At 44.8% G+C, this 13,532-nt stretch overlaps 1 protein-coding gene across 1 annotated transcript; it reads right to left on the bottom strand.

Moving 5' to 3' along the window:
• Nucleotides 1–2,061: 2,061 nt before the first annotated feature.
• On the bottom strand, nucleotides 2,062–13,192 carry LOC144328549 (phospholipase A2 inhibitor and Ly6/PLAUR domain-containing protein-like). The gene is made up of 5 exons (XM_077932509.1): nucleotides 13,144–13,192; nucleotides 11,181–11,303; nucleotides 7,363–7,512; nucleotides 4,882–5,028; nucleotides 2,062–2,234 (listed from the first exon to the last, which is right to left on the bottom strand). Exons 1-5 carry the CDS (start codon nucleotides 13,190–13,192, stop codon nucleotides 2,062–2,064), a joined length of 642 nt encoding a protein of 213 aa, XP_077788635.1.
• Nucleotides 13,193–13,532: the final 340 nt, after the last annotated feature.

The following is a 13,532-nucleotide window of genomic DNA, read 5'->3' as shown; positions in this document are numbered from 1 at the left end:
GGTGTCTTGATTTCCCCCTGCCAGCAGAGAAGGGTCACAAAAGCAGCTCCTGGGGTGGCAGCGGCATTGGGAAGGAGATGTGAGGGCTCCTTTCCAAACACTAGTTAGTCCTTAAAAGGCTTTGGGAAGAAGACAGTTGGACTCTAGGACCCTGTCAGAGTCTTCACGCCTCCTGCTGGAAGCACCTTTCAGACCAGAAATCAGGGGCTTGCCCAACCATTGCACTGCTCCCAGACCTCTGTCTTGTTCAGCCTGGGCACTAGTCGAAACCAGCTGTGAAAATCCTCATATATCCTCAGGGAGGCCCTCATAATGCCAGAGTGATCAAAAGCCAAGCAGGTAATCTATGGAAGAAGAAGCTACCATGAGGAAATTATGGGCCAAGGATAGGTGTCCAAGGATTCCAACTGGGAAGGACTGGTCCAGTGAGGAGCAGGAAATTATGGAAATAGGGATTGCATCCTATATTTTTATATTGCAACAGAAATCTCTTTTTTCATATTGGATGCCATCTTTTTAAGGAACTCTATGGCAGTGTTTCCCAACCTTGTGCCTCCAGCTGTTTTTGAACTACAACTCCCATCATCCCTGACTAGCAAGACCAGTGGCAAGGGATGATGGGAATTGTAGTCCAAAAACAGCTGGAGGCACAAGGTTGGGAAACACTGCTCTATGGGATTCAGCCAGGTGCCTCTTCCAGTCCAACCACACCTACATTGTCAGTAAATGGGTACTTTAAATAAATGTGTTCCTCCCTCAGGCTTTATGGTAAAACTGAGATGGAAACAAACTAATCCTAATGAGGCACAAAGTAATCAACAATTAGCATGTCACACACATGCTCTTCTAAGACATCAGGTGAACCTGGAACCTGCTCGCATCCATGGGGCCATTCAAGTTTACACTGTCAGTTTTGTAGCTTATCAGTATTTTTAAAAATACTGTTATTGTATTTTTCTGAAATAAATATGTATTCTGTACTTTTGGTGGATATTTGGATACAGTCTTGATCCAAACCAGCACCTCAGATCTCTTTTGGCATCCTTGGTGATATATTTTGCTGGAGACATCGGGCAACAGAGAGTGGTCATTTAATTCCTGCTTTCTGGAATTGCCCAGATGTCCTTTTTACCCACAGGTGTCTCCTGCACCTGAAGGGAAGAATTGTTGGCAAGAGAGTTACCATCCTAATATTCTGGGAGTGGGAGAGGCCTGAATATTCACTCAACTACTTACTGGTTTGTTCCATCTATGAGGACTTAAGAGAAGCTTTGTTCAAATATTTAAATCTCCCAATTGAGAGATGGATTGGTTATATGACATACTATTTATTAAGGGACAAATCCCCTTACCCCTATGAAAAATTGATCTGTTTTGCCTTTATAGTTATGATTCTAAGGAGAAAAATTTGTAGGGATCAGTGCTATTTTTCTAGATTTGCAGGTGCCAGAGTTCACCATGAGCTTGTTCCTTGTTCTCTTAGAATGGCAATGACACTAACCTGAGAGGTGCCAGAGCTGAGCTCCACTGAACTCTGCCTTAAAATATGCCCTAATTTAAATCTTTCAAAGGAAAAACCTCTTATCTAATGAATCATCTGACTCTGTTAATGATTTTAGCTGTGAAATGTATTTTATTTTGTTTTAATTCTGTTTTATGTATTGCATCTTTTGTAATCGCTGTGGCTAAACCAATAAATAATAATTGCATTTGTATCCAAAAGAGACAGATCTGAGAACCAGCATTTGATTTTCCATAACCATTTATTTTGCATTGTAATCATCATACTGAAAACTTAACTATTTTTTCTTCTTTAGTGTATGTGCTGCCGAAGCAAGCACAAAAACTTTTTTTAATGAGACACGACAGGATTCTTTGTAGTTAGAATCCAGAATTCCCATATTCTGACCTATTTTTCTCTGCCCCTTGCTTCCCTTTACTTCCAACAAAAGCAAAAAAGAAACACTGATCCTGAGTCCTGAATTTCACCACTAGGCCTCCAATTCCCCCTCATTGCCATAGATTTTGGAATAGACAAGGAGGAGGTCTACACTGTCCCATTCACTCTTCATGTTCCGGCTGGTGTGAGATTCGTGGAGCATTGTAACATCTTTCTTGGGTAACAAAAAGGACAAAGCTCCCACCTCCAACTGCAGCTCTTCCATTTTTCCCGATGGCACAAAAATCTGTTGTTCCACAACCTTGGAAAGTGAACTTGGGGCCCTTAAATGAAGCTGGGGGGGAGGGGGGGAGAAATGTTGACATTAGTCCTTTACTCAGGGACTAGGAGATGGTGCCTGTGATGGTGAATGAGAATTTTAATAAGTTACTTTTAAAATGAGTATATTTAAGAAATCTGAGAAATATCATAATTTCACCAGAACATGATTATACAAAATTGTCAACATTAGAAGTTCAGGTAAAAAAATTAACTCAGATATGTTTTAAAATTACTATCATACCCAAAGGACTCTCAAGACACACACAAAGAATATTAATAAACAAGTCATATTTATAAGATATAATGAAATCAGAGGATTTGAAAACAGGCCTAATTAATAAGATTAACGAAATCAAATTCTTCTGGGCAGGTGAGTTGCAATAAAATGGGAGGAATTCTACCCCCCCCCCATCTCCTGGGCATATTAAAAGTCACATGCTACGGCCACACAGCAAGATCTGAAAACAAACAATCCCTCCTTGGTGTCTGAACCTTGAGTGAACCTGTCATAAGTCAGGAGATGCACTTCATTGTCTCTCAGGATGGTTGGGGGCCAACTGAGGCTCCCTCATTGCCCTACTGTAATCTAAGTATCCAGAGAATCCTCCTTTTATTTTCCATAGCTATTTTCATGTTAAACACATCAAACATAAAGCAGGTGAAAAGCAGGGATCCCAAGAGCTAATGAGGTACTCACCTCAGAATTCTTACTCAACCCTAAAAAGAGAAACTAGCAAAGCCAAGGCTGTAAATGGCAGGAAAAGAATGAGAAGGAAGAATGTAGGGCAAAGGCAGCTCAAATGGCCTCCTGAGGCAAACCACCCATATGCCCCTCCCACATTCATCCCAAATTCCCTCTCAATGTAGCATTATTCCTGAAAAATATTCTGATAGGGAGGTATTCATCTATGTCTGGATCTCAGGTTAGGGTACAGTGGTACCTCGGCTTACAAACACTTCAGGTTACAATCTCCGCTAAGCCGTAGGTAGTACCTCGGGTAAACAACTTTACCTCAGGATAAGAACAGAAATATTCTGTTCGTAAATATCCGTAAATATTCTTTATTTAAGAACAGAAATATTCTGTTCGTAAATATCCGTAAATATCCTTTACGGATTCCGTATAGTTAAAGCCATGGTTTTCCCAGTAGTGATGTATGGAAGTGAGAGCTGGACCATAAAGAAGGCTGATCGCTGAAGAATTGATGCTTTTGAATTATGGCGCTGGAGAAGACTCTTGAGAGTCCCATGGACTGCAAGAAGATCAAACGCATCCATTCTTAAGGAAATAAGGCCTGAGTGCTCACTGGAAGGACAGGTCGTGAAGCTGAGGCTCCAGTACTTTGGCCACCTCATGAGAAGAGAAGACTCTCTGGAGAAGACACTGATGCTGGGAAAGATGGAGGGCACAAGGAGAAGGGGGTGACAGAGGACGAGATGGTTGGATAGTGTTTTCGAGGTTACCAGCATGAGTTTGACCAAACTGCGGGAGGTAGTGGAGGACAGAGGTGCCTGGTGTGCTCTGGTCCATGGGGTCACGAAGAGTCGGACACGACTAAACGACTAAACAACAACAACAAGAACAGAAATAGTGTGGTGGCAGCAGGGGGCCCCATTAGCTAGAATGATATCTCAGGTTAAGAACGGTTTCAAATTAAGAACGGACCTCCGGAATGAATTAAGTTCGTAACCAGAGGTACCACTGTAGTCAATTGCGTTGCAAACTTCATACTAGGAAATCCTGTTGAAGAAAGATGGGACTCCACAGCGCCATCTGGTGTGAAATTGTTATAATGCATATAAAGCACTTCATCTTTACGGATGTAGCTAAATCATGACATCAGCAAAATAATGTATGGTTGTAGAATGGACCATATCCTCCCTCCCTTCCTCCTTCTGTGTATCCCCTAAATGAATTCTGAGGTTTTTTTTCCAATTCTGTAGAGAAGATTTTAGGAGGCTACGGAGAAAATACAGAGAGCGGAATTTCTGTTGCACAACTGTAAATATTTGCACTATTGTTATGCATTAGACAGATACTGCTCATTGTCACAGAATTAAAGGAAATGTATTACATTCCTTTTACATAATAAATATGTTTTTTGAGCAAGACAGAAACATTTTGTCCTGGACTGCATCCCAATGGTGGAGAGATTTGGATGCAACTGGGGTGAAGCAATCAATGCACTTTTTGTGAGTACGCTTACTCACACTTCTCTTCATACTTACACTTACTCACAGAGCTGCTTTCCCCCCAGCAAGTAATACATTCAGCGCGACCAGTCCTCCCAGTTGCTGCCATTTAGCCTCTCAAAGGGCACATTGAAAGACTCGTGTGCTTGCGGTTGAGCCATCTTCCCCCGGGGCTATAAGCGCACTCACACTTTTTTACTTTTGTATAGAAGGGTATTTTATATACATATCTCACTCTGAATCCTCCTTCTGGACAAGCAAGTGGCATTATGAGAGTGAAAGGACACAGTGCAGGCAGGCCAAACACTAAGGAAGGGTGCAGAGTGGGGCCAGTGAGAGATATGATCCCTCCCATTGTTCCAGCAACATGCAAGGGAAAGGAAGGAAGGGAGAGAAGAAGACAAAGAGAGAGTCTGCATGACCAAGAATTACTAGGCTTTTCCCCCTTGTCTGAGTAGCAATGTTACCGGTAAGAAGATCTACTTTAAATTGAATACACTGGGTCTCATTCTCAAGGCAGTTGATAGTCTTCTCACTTTTACACATTTCCTCCCCTTTGGAGAAGCAGGATGGGCACTGCAAACCATTTTCAGCCAGCATGTTGCGATCAGGAACTGCCAAAATCAAAAGTATAGAGAGCATGTTAATATATTTGTCTGTTTTTATATCTCTGTGTTGTATTAATGGAATCCACTCTAGGGCCTTCCAGTTTTGGTGGGGCAGCTGCAAGTACTCTTGGATAAAATATAATCTAGACACAATCTGGGTTCAGGACTGAGCATGGGAGAAAGTCACCATTGGTCTCTGAGATGAATGACCTTTACATAAAGGGGGGTGGGGGAGTGTGAACTTTCTTCCCTTCTCAATCTCTCAGAAGGTTTTCCTGCCATTGATTATGGTGTAGCCTGTATGAAAACGTATGCTCTTAGTCCCCTATCCTTGTACAGAGATTCTGTCTGTCTTCTGCGCTTCAGCAATGAACTAACTGTCACTTTCTGTGAATTCCCTGAGACCTCCAGGTACAGGGCAGTATATAAATTAAATAAATAATAATAATAATAGAAATAACTGCCAGCTTAGACAGTGCTTATCTTGTCAATTAAAAGACTGACCAGAAGCAGTTCAAGGGTCTGGATAAGATAGGTGGGTTGTAAGGCCCATATTTGGAGCATCTAATTGAACGTTATCTTTAAGGGACCATAACCTGTTTATGAGCTGTTCATGCGCTTAGGTATCCAATTATATTGCTTGAAATAGATCTTTCACGGCTAATTCTGCATAGGGAATGTTATAAAGGCATCTTGAAGATTGTATTCTTGGCTTCGATTCCCCCCCCCCCCCAAATTATCCACTGGGTTAATTAACATAGGTAAAGTTCCTAAATTGACATAACTGACACTTCTTTAAAAGGTAAAGGTACCCCTGCCCGTACGGGCCAGTCTTGACAGACTCTAGGGTTGTGCGCTCATCTCACTCTAGAGGCCGGGAGCCAGCGCTGTCCGCAGACACTTCCGGGTCACGTGGCCAGTGTGACAAAGCTGCTCTGGCAAGCCAGCGCAGCACACACGGAAACACCGTTTACCTTCCCACTAGTAAGCGGTCCCTATTTATCTACTTGCACCCGGGGGTGCTTTCGAACTGCCAGGTTGGCAGGCACTGGGACTGAGCAACGGGAGCGCACCCCGCTGCGGGGATTCGAACCGCCGACCATGCGATCGGCAAGTCCTAGGCGCTGAGGTTTTACCCACAGCGCCACCCACATCCCTGATACTTCTTTAGACACTTCTAAATACCAGGAAATCAACATGACTTTTGTCAGAAGCAATCTACTTCTGAGGTAACCATTTTGTGGAAGTGGGTCATGAAAAGAACAGATTACCACAGCAGCACATCAAAGGAATGGAGGCTGCTCCCTGTGTAGTAAGAAAACCAGGATTATGTTTTATTAGAATAAGAGGAATGTGACCATTCCCAGGAAAAGAGAAACTGCCAAGGCAAGGACACTGCTGTCCCTATGAGAGGGACAGGACATCTTCTGATGGATGTCTTCATCGTAGGCCTCAGGTTGTATATATTTATGCATAACCATGTATCATAAAGACACCACAGTGCATTATGGTGCCACAGGAAACACAGAACCTGGGTTACAGCATGCCTGGTACCCATGGAATCTCACATCACTTGGCTATAGGGGCGATGTGTAACCATATCTTAACATACAGTAAAAACGTGGCGGGGACAAGGGGCACTGGCACTGTGCAGGATCAGATCCCCCACCTATCAGAAGGATGATCTGATCCTGCATGGTGCTGCTTTGAGGGGCAGACGTAGCTACCAAATAAAAGGTAAAGGGCACCCTAACTTTTAAGTCCAGTCGCGGTTGACTCTGGGGTTGCGGTGCTCATCTCACTTTATTGGCCGAGGGAGCCGGCGTACAGCTTCCAGGTCATGTGGCCAGCATGACTAAGCCACTTCTGGCAAACCAGAGGAGTGCACGGAAACGCCGTTTACCTTCCCGCCAGAGCGGTAAATATTTATCTATTTGCATTTCGTGCTTTCAAACTCCTAGGATGGCCGGAGCAGGGACCGAGCAATGGGAGCTCACCCTGTTGCGGGGATTCGAACCGCCAACCATCTGATCAGCAAGCCCTAGGCTCTGTCATTTCAGCCACAGCACCACCCGTGTCCCTAGCTACGAAGCAGGTCCCTCTTTTTCACAGTTTCTCCTCATGACTGCCTCCCCATCCTGCCTGACTCTCCATCCCTTGAGAGCCCCTAATAGTCCTGAGCTGCTCAACCCAGCCTGTGGCCACCTGGGGCTGTCTCACCCCATTTGAATGAGGCACAGATTCTCTAAGTACTGCTGATTGACGAAGGATCCAGGCCATGGCCAAATTCAGTGCAAAACCCTAACATGTTAATGATTCTAAATTGATGCAGAAACGTACGGCTGAGAATTGCATTGTTACACAGTTCAGTCTTGCAGCAGTGCTTCTTCATCTGAAAGAATTTACCATCCCCTGCAGTGAAGCTGTAATGGCCTGAGGAACAGAATCTGGATGACGAGCATTGACTCAAAAGTTGCTCTTGGAATTTCACTATGAAAAAGAATTTGAAAGAAATATCTAGATATGGAGGTTTATTGCTCCTAAGGCACATTCATTGTAATGGTTCCAATTTTCTGTATTGTCTGAATGAGAACCTTTTCAAACAAATAACATGCAAAGTATTATTAAATTCGGCAATATAAAGTGATGGGCTTTATGAATTAAAATATGTACAATTTAAGTCACTATATCATAGAAAGAAAAAATATCAAAATGTCTTCCAGCCATAATACTTAAAGCATTCAATAAAAGCTATTAAAAGTAAAGAAACAGATATCAATTAACCAATGGAAAGATGTATTCTGAATGGCTTGTATGAGCCTGGTGGAATACACAATTTTTCTGCAGGCATTTAAAAGATGCTTGCCAACGATGGGTTGAATAATAGTGAGACTAGAGAAGCCAATATAAGCAGTGGCGTAGCGTGGGTTGTCACCATCCGGGGCAAGGCAAGTAATTTGCGCCCCCTAACCCGTGGATTTGCGCCCCCTAACCCTAACCCCCAGATGTTGCACCCGGTGCGTCCGGCCCCCCCTGCACCCCCCACACTACAACACTACATGCAACAGCTGCTCTCTGAGGACATTGCCTTTGATGCCACAGATTTATTTATGTTTGTTTATTACATTTATATGTCACCTTTATATTCCAAGCATATCAACGTGGTGTACATGGTTCTCCTCCTCCCCATTTCATCCTCACAACAACCCTGTGAGGTAGGTTAGGCTAAGATGATAACTGGCCCAAGGTCACCCAGTGAGCTTCATGGCTGAGTGGGGATTTAAACCATAGTCTCCCAGGTCATAGTCTAGCACTCTAACCATTGTGTCAGTTCCCTTCATTGGTCATTTTGTACCTTACAGCCTTTGGCCAAAGCAATTACTATTTTGGGAAATGTAAAGCTAGGCACTGTAACATCAACATAGCTTCCTTACAGTGTCATAACTTGGAGTTATTCTGACATATGGGACTCAGCAGCAATCATATCCTGCCAGTATAACTTGAGGATAGAATTGTCCCATACATAGGAGCCAACTCCTAGGGGCTGAGGTCCCTTCCCCCCATAAAATATTTGAGGGCCCCCACAAAGTTAATGGGCATTGTCATTCAAATAGTGTGTGTGTGTGTGTTGCATCATGTGATCGATTATGCAGGGCTTACCTGTCCCCACCTTCATGTTTTATCCAAGTTGGCACCCCTGGTTCCATATATTAGTTAAACCTTACTGGGTGCAAAACAGATTGCATATTGCACCCAGGGCTGTTGGGACAAAAAGCAAATTGTGTCTGTTCCCCCATTTAAAAATAAAAGCCAGAGTTGTTTGGGAAAGCAAGTCCCCTATGCAGCAGAGAGCAGAAGTAAAGAGATATGTGGTAGTCGTTATATTGGCAGAGATAAATTTAGCTGTTGCCCTAGTCAAGAGAAGCCAAATTGCCTAGCGAGTCTTAGTGCTTAACCCACCTACCCTGCAGAAGCTGGATCCCCTTGCTACCCCCCCCCCAAAGCATAAGAGAGGGACTCCCAAGAAGGTGAAGCGGGACTTCACCCCAGGGTATCTCGGAAGCCCTCGAGGCAGCGACGCTTCCACCCCCTGGAAACAGCAGGAAGGGAGAGCGCTCTTGTGCCCCGGTCCTGCTTTGAGTGCTTCTCATTGACGCGTCTGCTTGGCCACTCTAGATGGGACCTTGTGGCCTTGATCCAGTAGCCGGGTCCTTCTTCGGAAAGAGCGGGCGCCTCCTAAGCATATGCAGAGCACCTCCCTCCGCCCCTGCCACGCGGAGCTCAGCCTGCGCGTGGGCAGGCCCTTTGCGTCACTCGCGCTTGGCAATCCCCGGCACCTCTCCTCTCCTCTCTCTCTGCCTGGAGAAATGAAGCAGTGACCCGACAAGGAGTAGTGAAGGATGGGCATGTTTCGTCCCTGATCTGGATGAGATCAGGGTGCCGACAACGGGAAGGAGGCGGGGGAGAAGCAGGAGCAGGCCAGCCGGGGCTGCTCCAGACCCCCCCCCCCATCTCTCCCATCGCCGCTGGAGGGGTCATGGAGGCACTGAGCCTGGGAGGCGGGTAGCCAGCCAGGGCGCACCTACCCAACCTCGCCGCGCCCAGGCGCGCTGCTCTCTCCAGCTTCCTCCCGGCCGGGCCAGAGGCTCCACCTCTTCCTTTGCCTCTTTGAGGCGCTTAATTCCCAGCAAGCGATTAGCAGGCTCGGATCGGATCCTGCGGCAGGCGGCGCCTCCACCTCCTACTCCTCCCGGCTTTGCTGCTGCTGCTGCGTGGCTCTTTTCCCTCCACCGACGGCGCGCTGCGCCTTGGAGAGGTTCCCGCTTCCTCGAGGGGGGCCGGCCAAACAGAGACGACGACCCCCCACCCCAAGCAAGCCTCGATTGCTTGTCCCTTCCCTCTGGACTCGCCCCCCCCCAGATGTTGCGCCCGGTGCGGCTGGCACCCCTGGCACCCCCCACGCTACGCCACTGAATATAAGTCAGATGATACTACCCTGGCCTTGGCTAGGTTCCTCTTAAAAGTAATAAGAAATAGAAACCGACATACTCTGGATAAAATAAAGTGACCGCCTTTTAATCTTCCCTGTATTTCTCTTTTATCTTGTTTTTGAAAATGATTTTGTAGGTATTTTGACTGAAATAAATAATGTTGTTATTCTTGGCAGTATCAGTTGCATTTTCAGCTGAATTTGGGGGAACCACTTGAAGCAGCCATTGTGCAGAGCTATTTCAATGGCTTTTGTTTGATTTGCTCAATGCAAACAGCTAGAAGTCTGTAAATTTTGATAATCAACTCAATTTGCAATGGGGTGTGAATAATTTCGATTGCAACTGTAGTTTGTAAAATATAACTGGAGCTTTCAAAGCTTTATTACGATCATTAAAAAGGTAAAGGTACCCCTGCCCATACGGGCCAGTCTTGCCAGACTCTAGGGTTGTGCGCTCATCTCACTCTATAGGCCGGGAGCCAGCGCTGTCCGCAGACACTTCCGGGTCATGTGGCCAGCGTGACAAGCTGCATCTGGCGAGCCAGCGCAGCACACGGAACGCCGTTTACCTTCCCGCTGGTAAGCGGTTCCTATTTATCTACTTGCACCCGGAGGTGCTTTCGAACTGCTAGGTTGGCAGGCGCTGGGACCGAACGACGGGAGCGCACCCCGCCGCGGGGATTCGAACCGCCGACCATATGATCAGCAAGTCCTAGGCACTGAGGTTTTACCCACAGCGCCACCCACGTCCCTATAGACCAGAGTAAAAGGCATTAAATTTGGAATGAATGTAGAACTTCATTTCAGGTCCAATCTGCAGCATGAAGAATCATGGCTTCTTCTATACTTCTGACAATACATGTGCCATACACTGCATTCTCTCTGCTAGTCGATCATAACAGTTTACAGGGTGGGAAAATACTTCCCTGAACTCCTGTTGCCCAACCCAAGATACTTGGCAGAGGTTTAAAGACTGTCTCAAGGCAGGATTGGGAAACTGTGATCCTCCAGATGCTGCTGGACTACATCTCCCATCATCTTTGACTGGTGGCCAGGATAGATGAGGCAGGTGGGAATTCTAATTCATCTACAGCTGAAGTGCCACAGCTTCCTTACCACTAATTTAGTAATTCCAACAACAAAAGACAAAAAACCAAATAAATCTTACTTATATTTGTACGCAGAACACTGGCAACACAGAAATCTTGAGTAAAGTTACAATTTGTTGTTAAATAGTCATGGTATGTCAGTCCAGTCCTGTTTAACCCCGATCTGCAGTTCAGAGGTAATGCTGAGGACAGGAGCAAAAGATTAGTTCATGGATTGTTATTATCATTATCATTAACATTATTATTATTTGGTTTTGTAGTTTGCTTAATTTGGCACAGAGAAGGAGGTGAGAGTGAATTAAATATTTTAAGTGAAATGGGGTTCAAGTTAATAAGATCTTTCAATAAAATAAAATGAGTAAAATCCATTGGTCAGAACACTGGTTTAATTATTTTCAAGTGGTTTCAAGGTAAACCCTCCCTTTCCCCTGGCCCATTTCTCCTCCCATCCATTCTATCACTTCAATACCTTTTTTCTTCTACTGTTTGATTACAATCTTAGAGGTGAGCTTAGCTAAAGGACCAATGGCCAGATGATGAAGAGCAGGAAGGCAAATTATGACAGTATGCAGCTCCTATCGTCCTCACCTGGAAGTCCGCTTTTCAATCTAAATTGGTCTGATCCCATCATTTAGGCATGAAAAAAAGCACTGGGGAAACTGGGAACCCTCTGCAGGAATACTCTGTACCATCACTTACTAGATCTCTTGAGGAGATTTTGCATTTCAACCAGTTTTAAGCAGAGTTAAATGAACATGGTTAGATGCAGGTTAAGAGAGTTGGACTTTAAGGGTTCTACTAGCTATGCTGGGGAAACTCATCTATGATAAATGTTGACAATGTTTTTATGGTGGAGAGTTAGGACAGTTAAGAGGGGAGAAAGAGGAGACTTCCTGGAAGGACATACTGTTCTGCATGACATGGACAAAGTGGAAATACAAACATTTTGATCCCTCTCTCTTAAGACTGACAAAGCTACCAACTTGAATGGCTTCACAAAAACTTCACAAAAAGGTTTAGACAAATGATGCAGAATTAGGCTACCAGTGGCTACTGAACATAATTACTTCCCTTGATCTAGATGCTATCAATAGGAGTATAACATCTAGATCAAGGTGCCACTGTATTCTGCTCTGGTCAGACCTCACCTGGAGTACTGTGTCCAGTTCTGGGCACCACAGTTCAAGAAGGACACTGACAAAGTGGAACGTGTCCAGAGGAGGGCAACCAAAATGGTCAAAGGTCTGGAAACGATGCCTTATGAGGAACAGCTAAGGGAGCTGGGCATGTTTAGCCTGGAGAAGAGGAGGTTAAGGGGTGATATGATATCCATGTTCAAATATATAAAAGGAGGGAGAGAGGTTGTTTTCTGCTGCTCCAGAGAAGCGGACACGGAGCAATGGATCCAAACTACAAGAAAGAAGATTCCACCTAAACATTAGGAAGAACTTCCTGACAGTAAGAGCTGTTCGACAGTGGAATTTGTTGCCAAGGAGTGTGGCGGAGTCTCCTTCTTTGGAGGTCTTTAAGCAGAGGCTTGTCAACCATATGTCAGGATTGCTCTGATGGTGTTTCCTGCTTGGCAGGGGGTTGGACTCGATGGCCCTTGTGGTCTATTCCAACTCTATGATTCTATTCTATGATTCTACCTTCAGCTACTAGCTTATTTCAAATATCCTTTAAAATTTCTATCCATTTTAGTTGCTCTTGATTTCTAATTTTTATTTATTTATTTGTTTTCTGCACTTGCCTCCAAGCAGCTCAAGGCTGTGTACATGGTTCTCTACTCCCCATTTTATCCTCACAAGAACCCTGTGAGATAGGTTAACCTAAAGTATAGTGATTTGTCCAGGATCCCCCAGTGAGCTTCATGGCTGAGTGGGGATTTGAACCCTGGTCTCCTGGATCCTTGCTTGACCATCTAATGACTACAACACACTAGCTCTCTTAAATTCAGCTCTCCAGATTCCTCTGTCCTCTAAATGTGATAAAAAGTTCTCCATCCTACTGGTTCCTACTTACCTGGAGAAAGCAGGGCCAAGAGGAGGCATGTCCTCAGGAGCGCCTTCATCATTCTAGAAAGAGAACTGATGCACATAGAGGCTTACTTGGAGGGATCTATAGGCTACGTGTTTGTTCTGCAGACAACACTTGGGGACAAATGTTCAGTGAGTTCTGGGAAGAGGAGGGCTTTTTTCCCTTTTGGCATAAAGACATAGAGAAAATGATGAAATTCAAAGCTCACTGTTGTAATTGTCTGAATTATTTCTCCTCAATCACATTAGTTGTCAACAGGCACTTTTCAGATTTCTTCCTCTATACAGTTAATTTAAAATTTAAATTCTGACGGCACCCAATGAAGGAGCTGAGAACCAAAAAAGGCAACGGCAAAGTCCGGAAGCCACCTACAA

This window comes from Podarcis muralis, chromosome 7 (genome assembly GCF_964188315.1).
Source record: "Podarcis muralis chromosome 7, rPodMur119.hap1.1, whole genome shotgun sequence".
In the NCBI taxonomy this organism is placed as follows: Eukaryota; Metazoa; Chordata; class Lepidosauria; order Squamata; family Lacertidae; genus Podarcis; species Podarcis muralis.
Note: the sequence above shows the minus strand (reverse complement) of the source record. Positions and strands in the feature narration are given on the sequence as shown.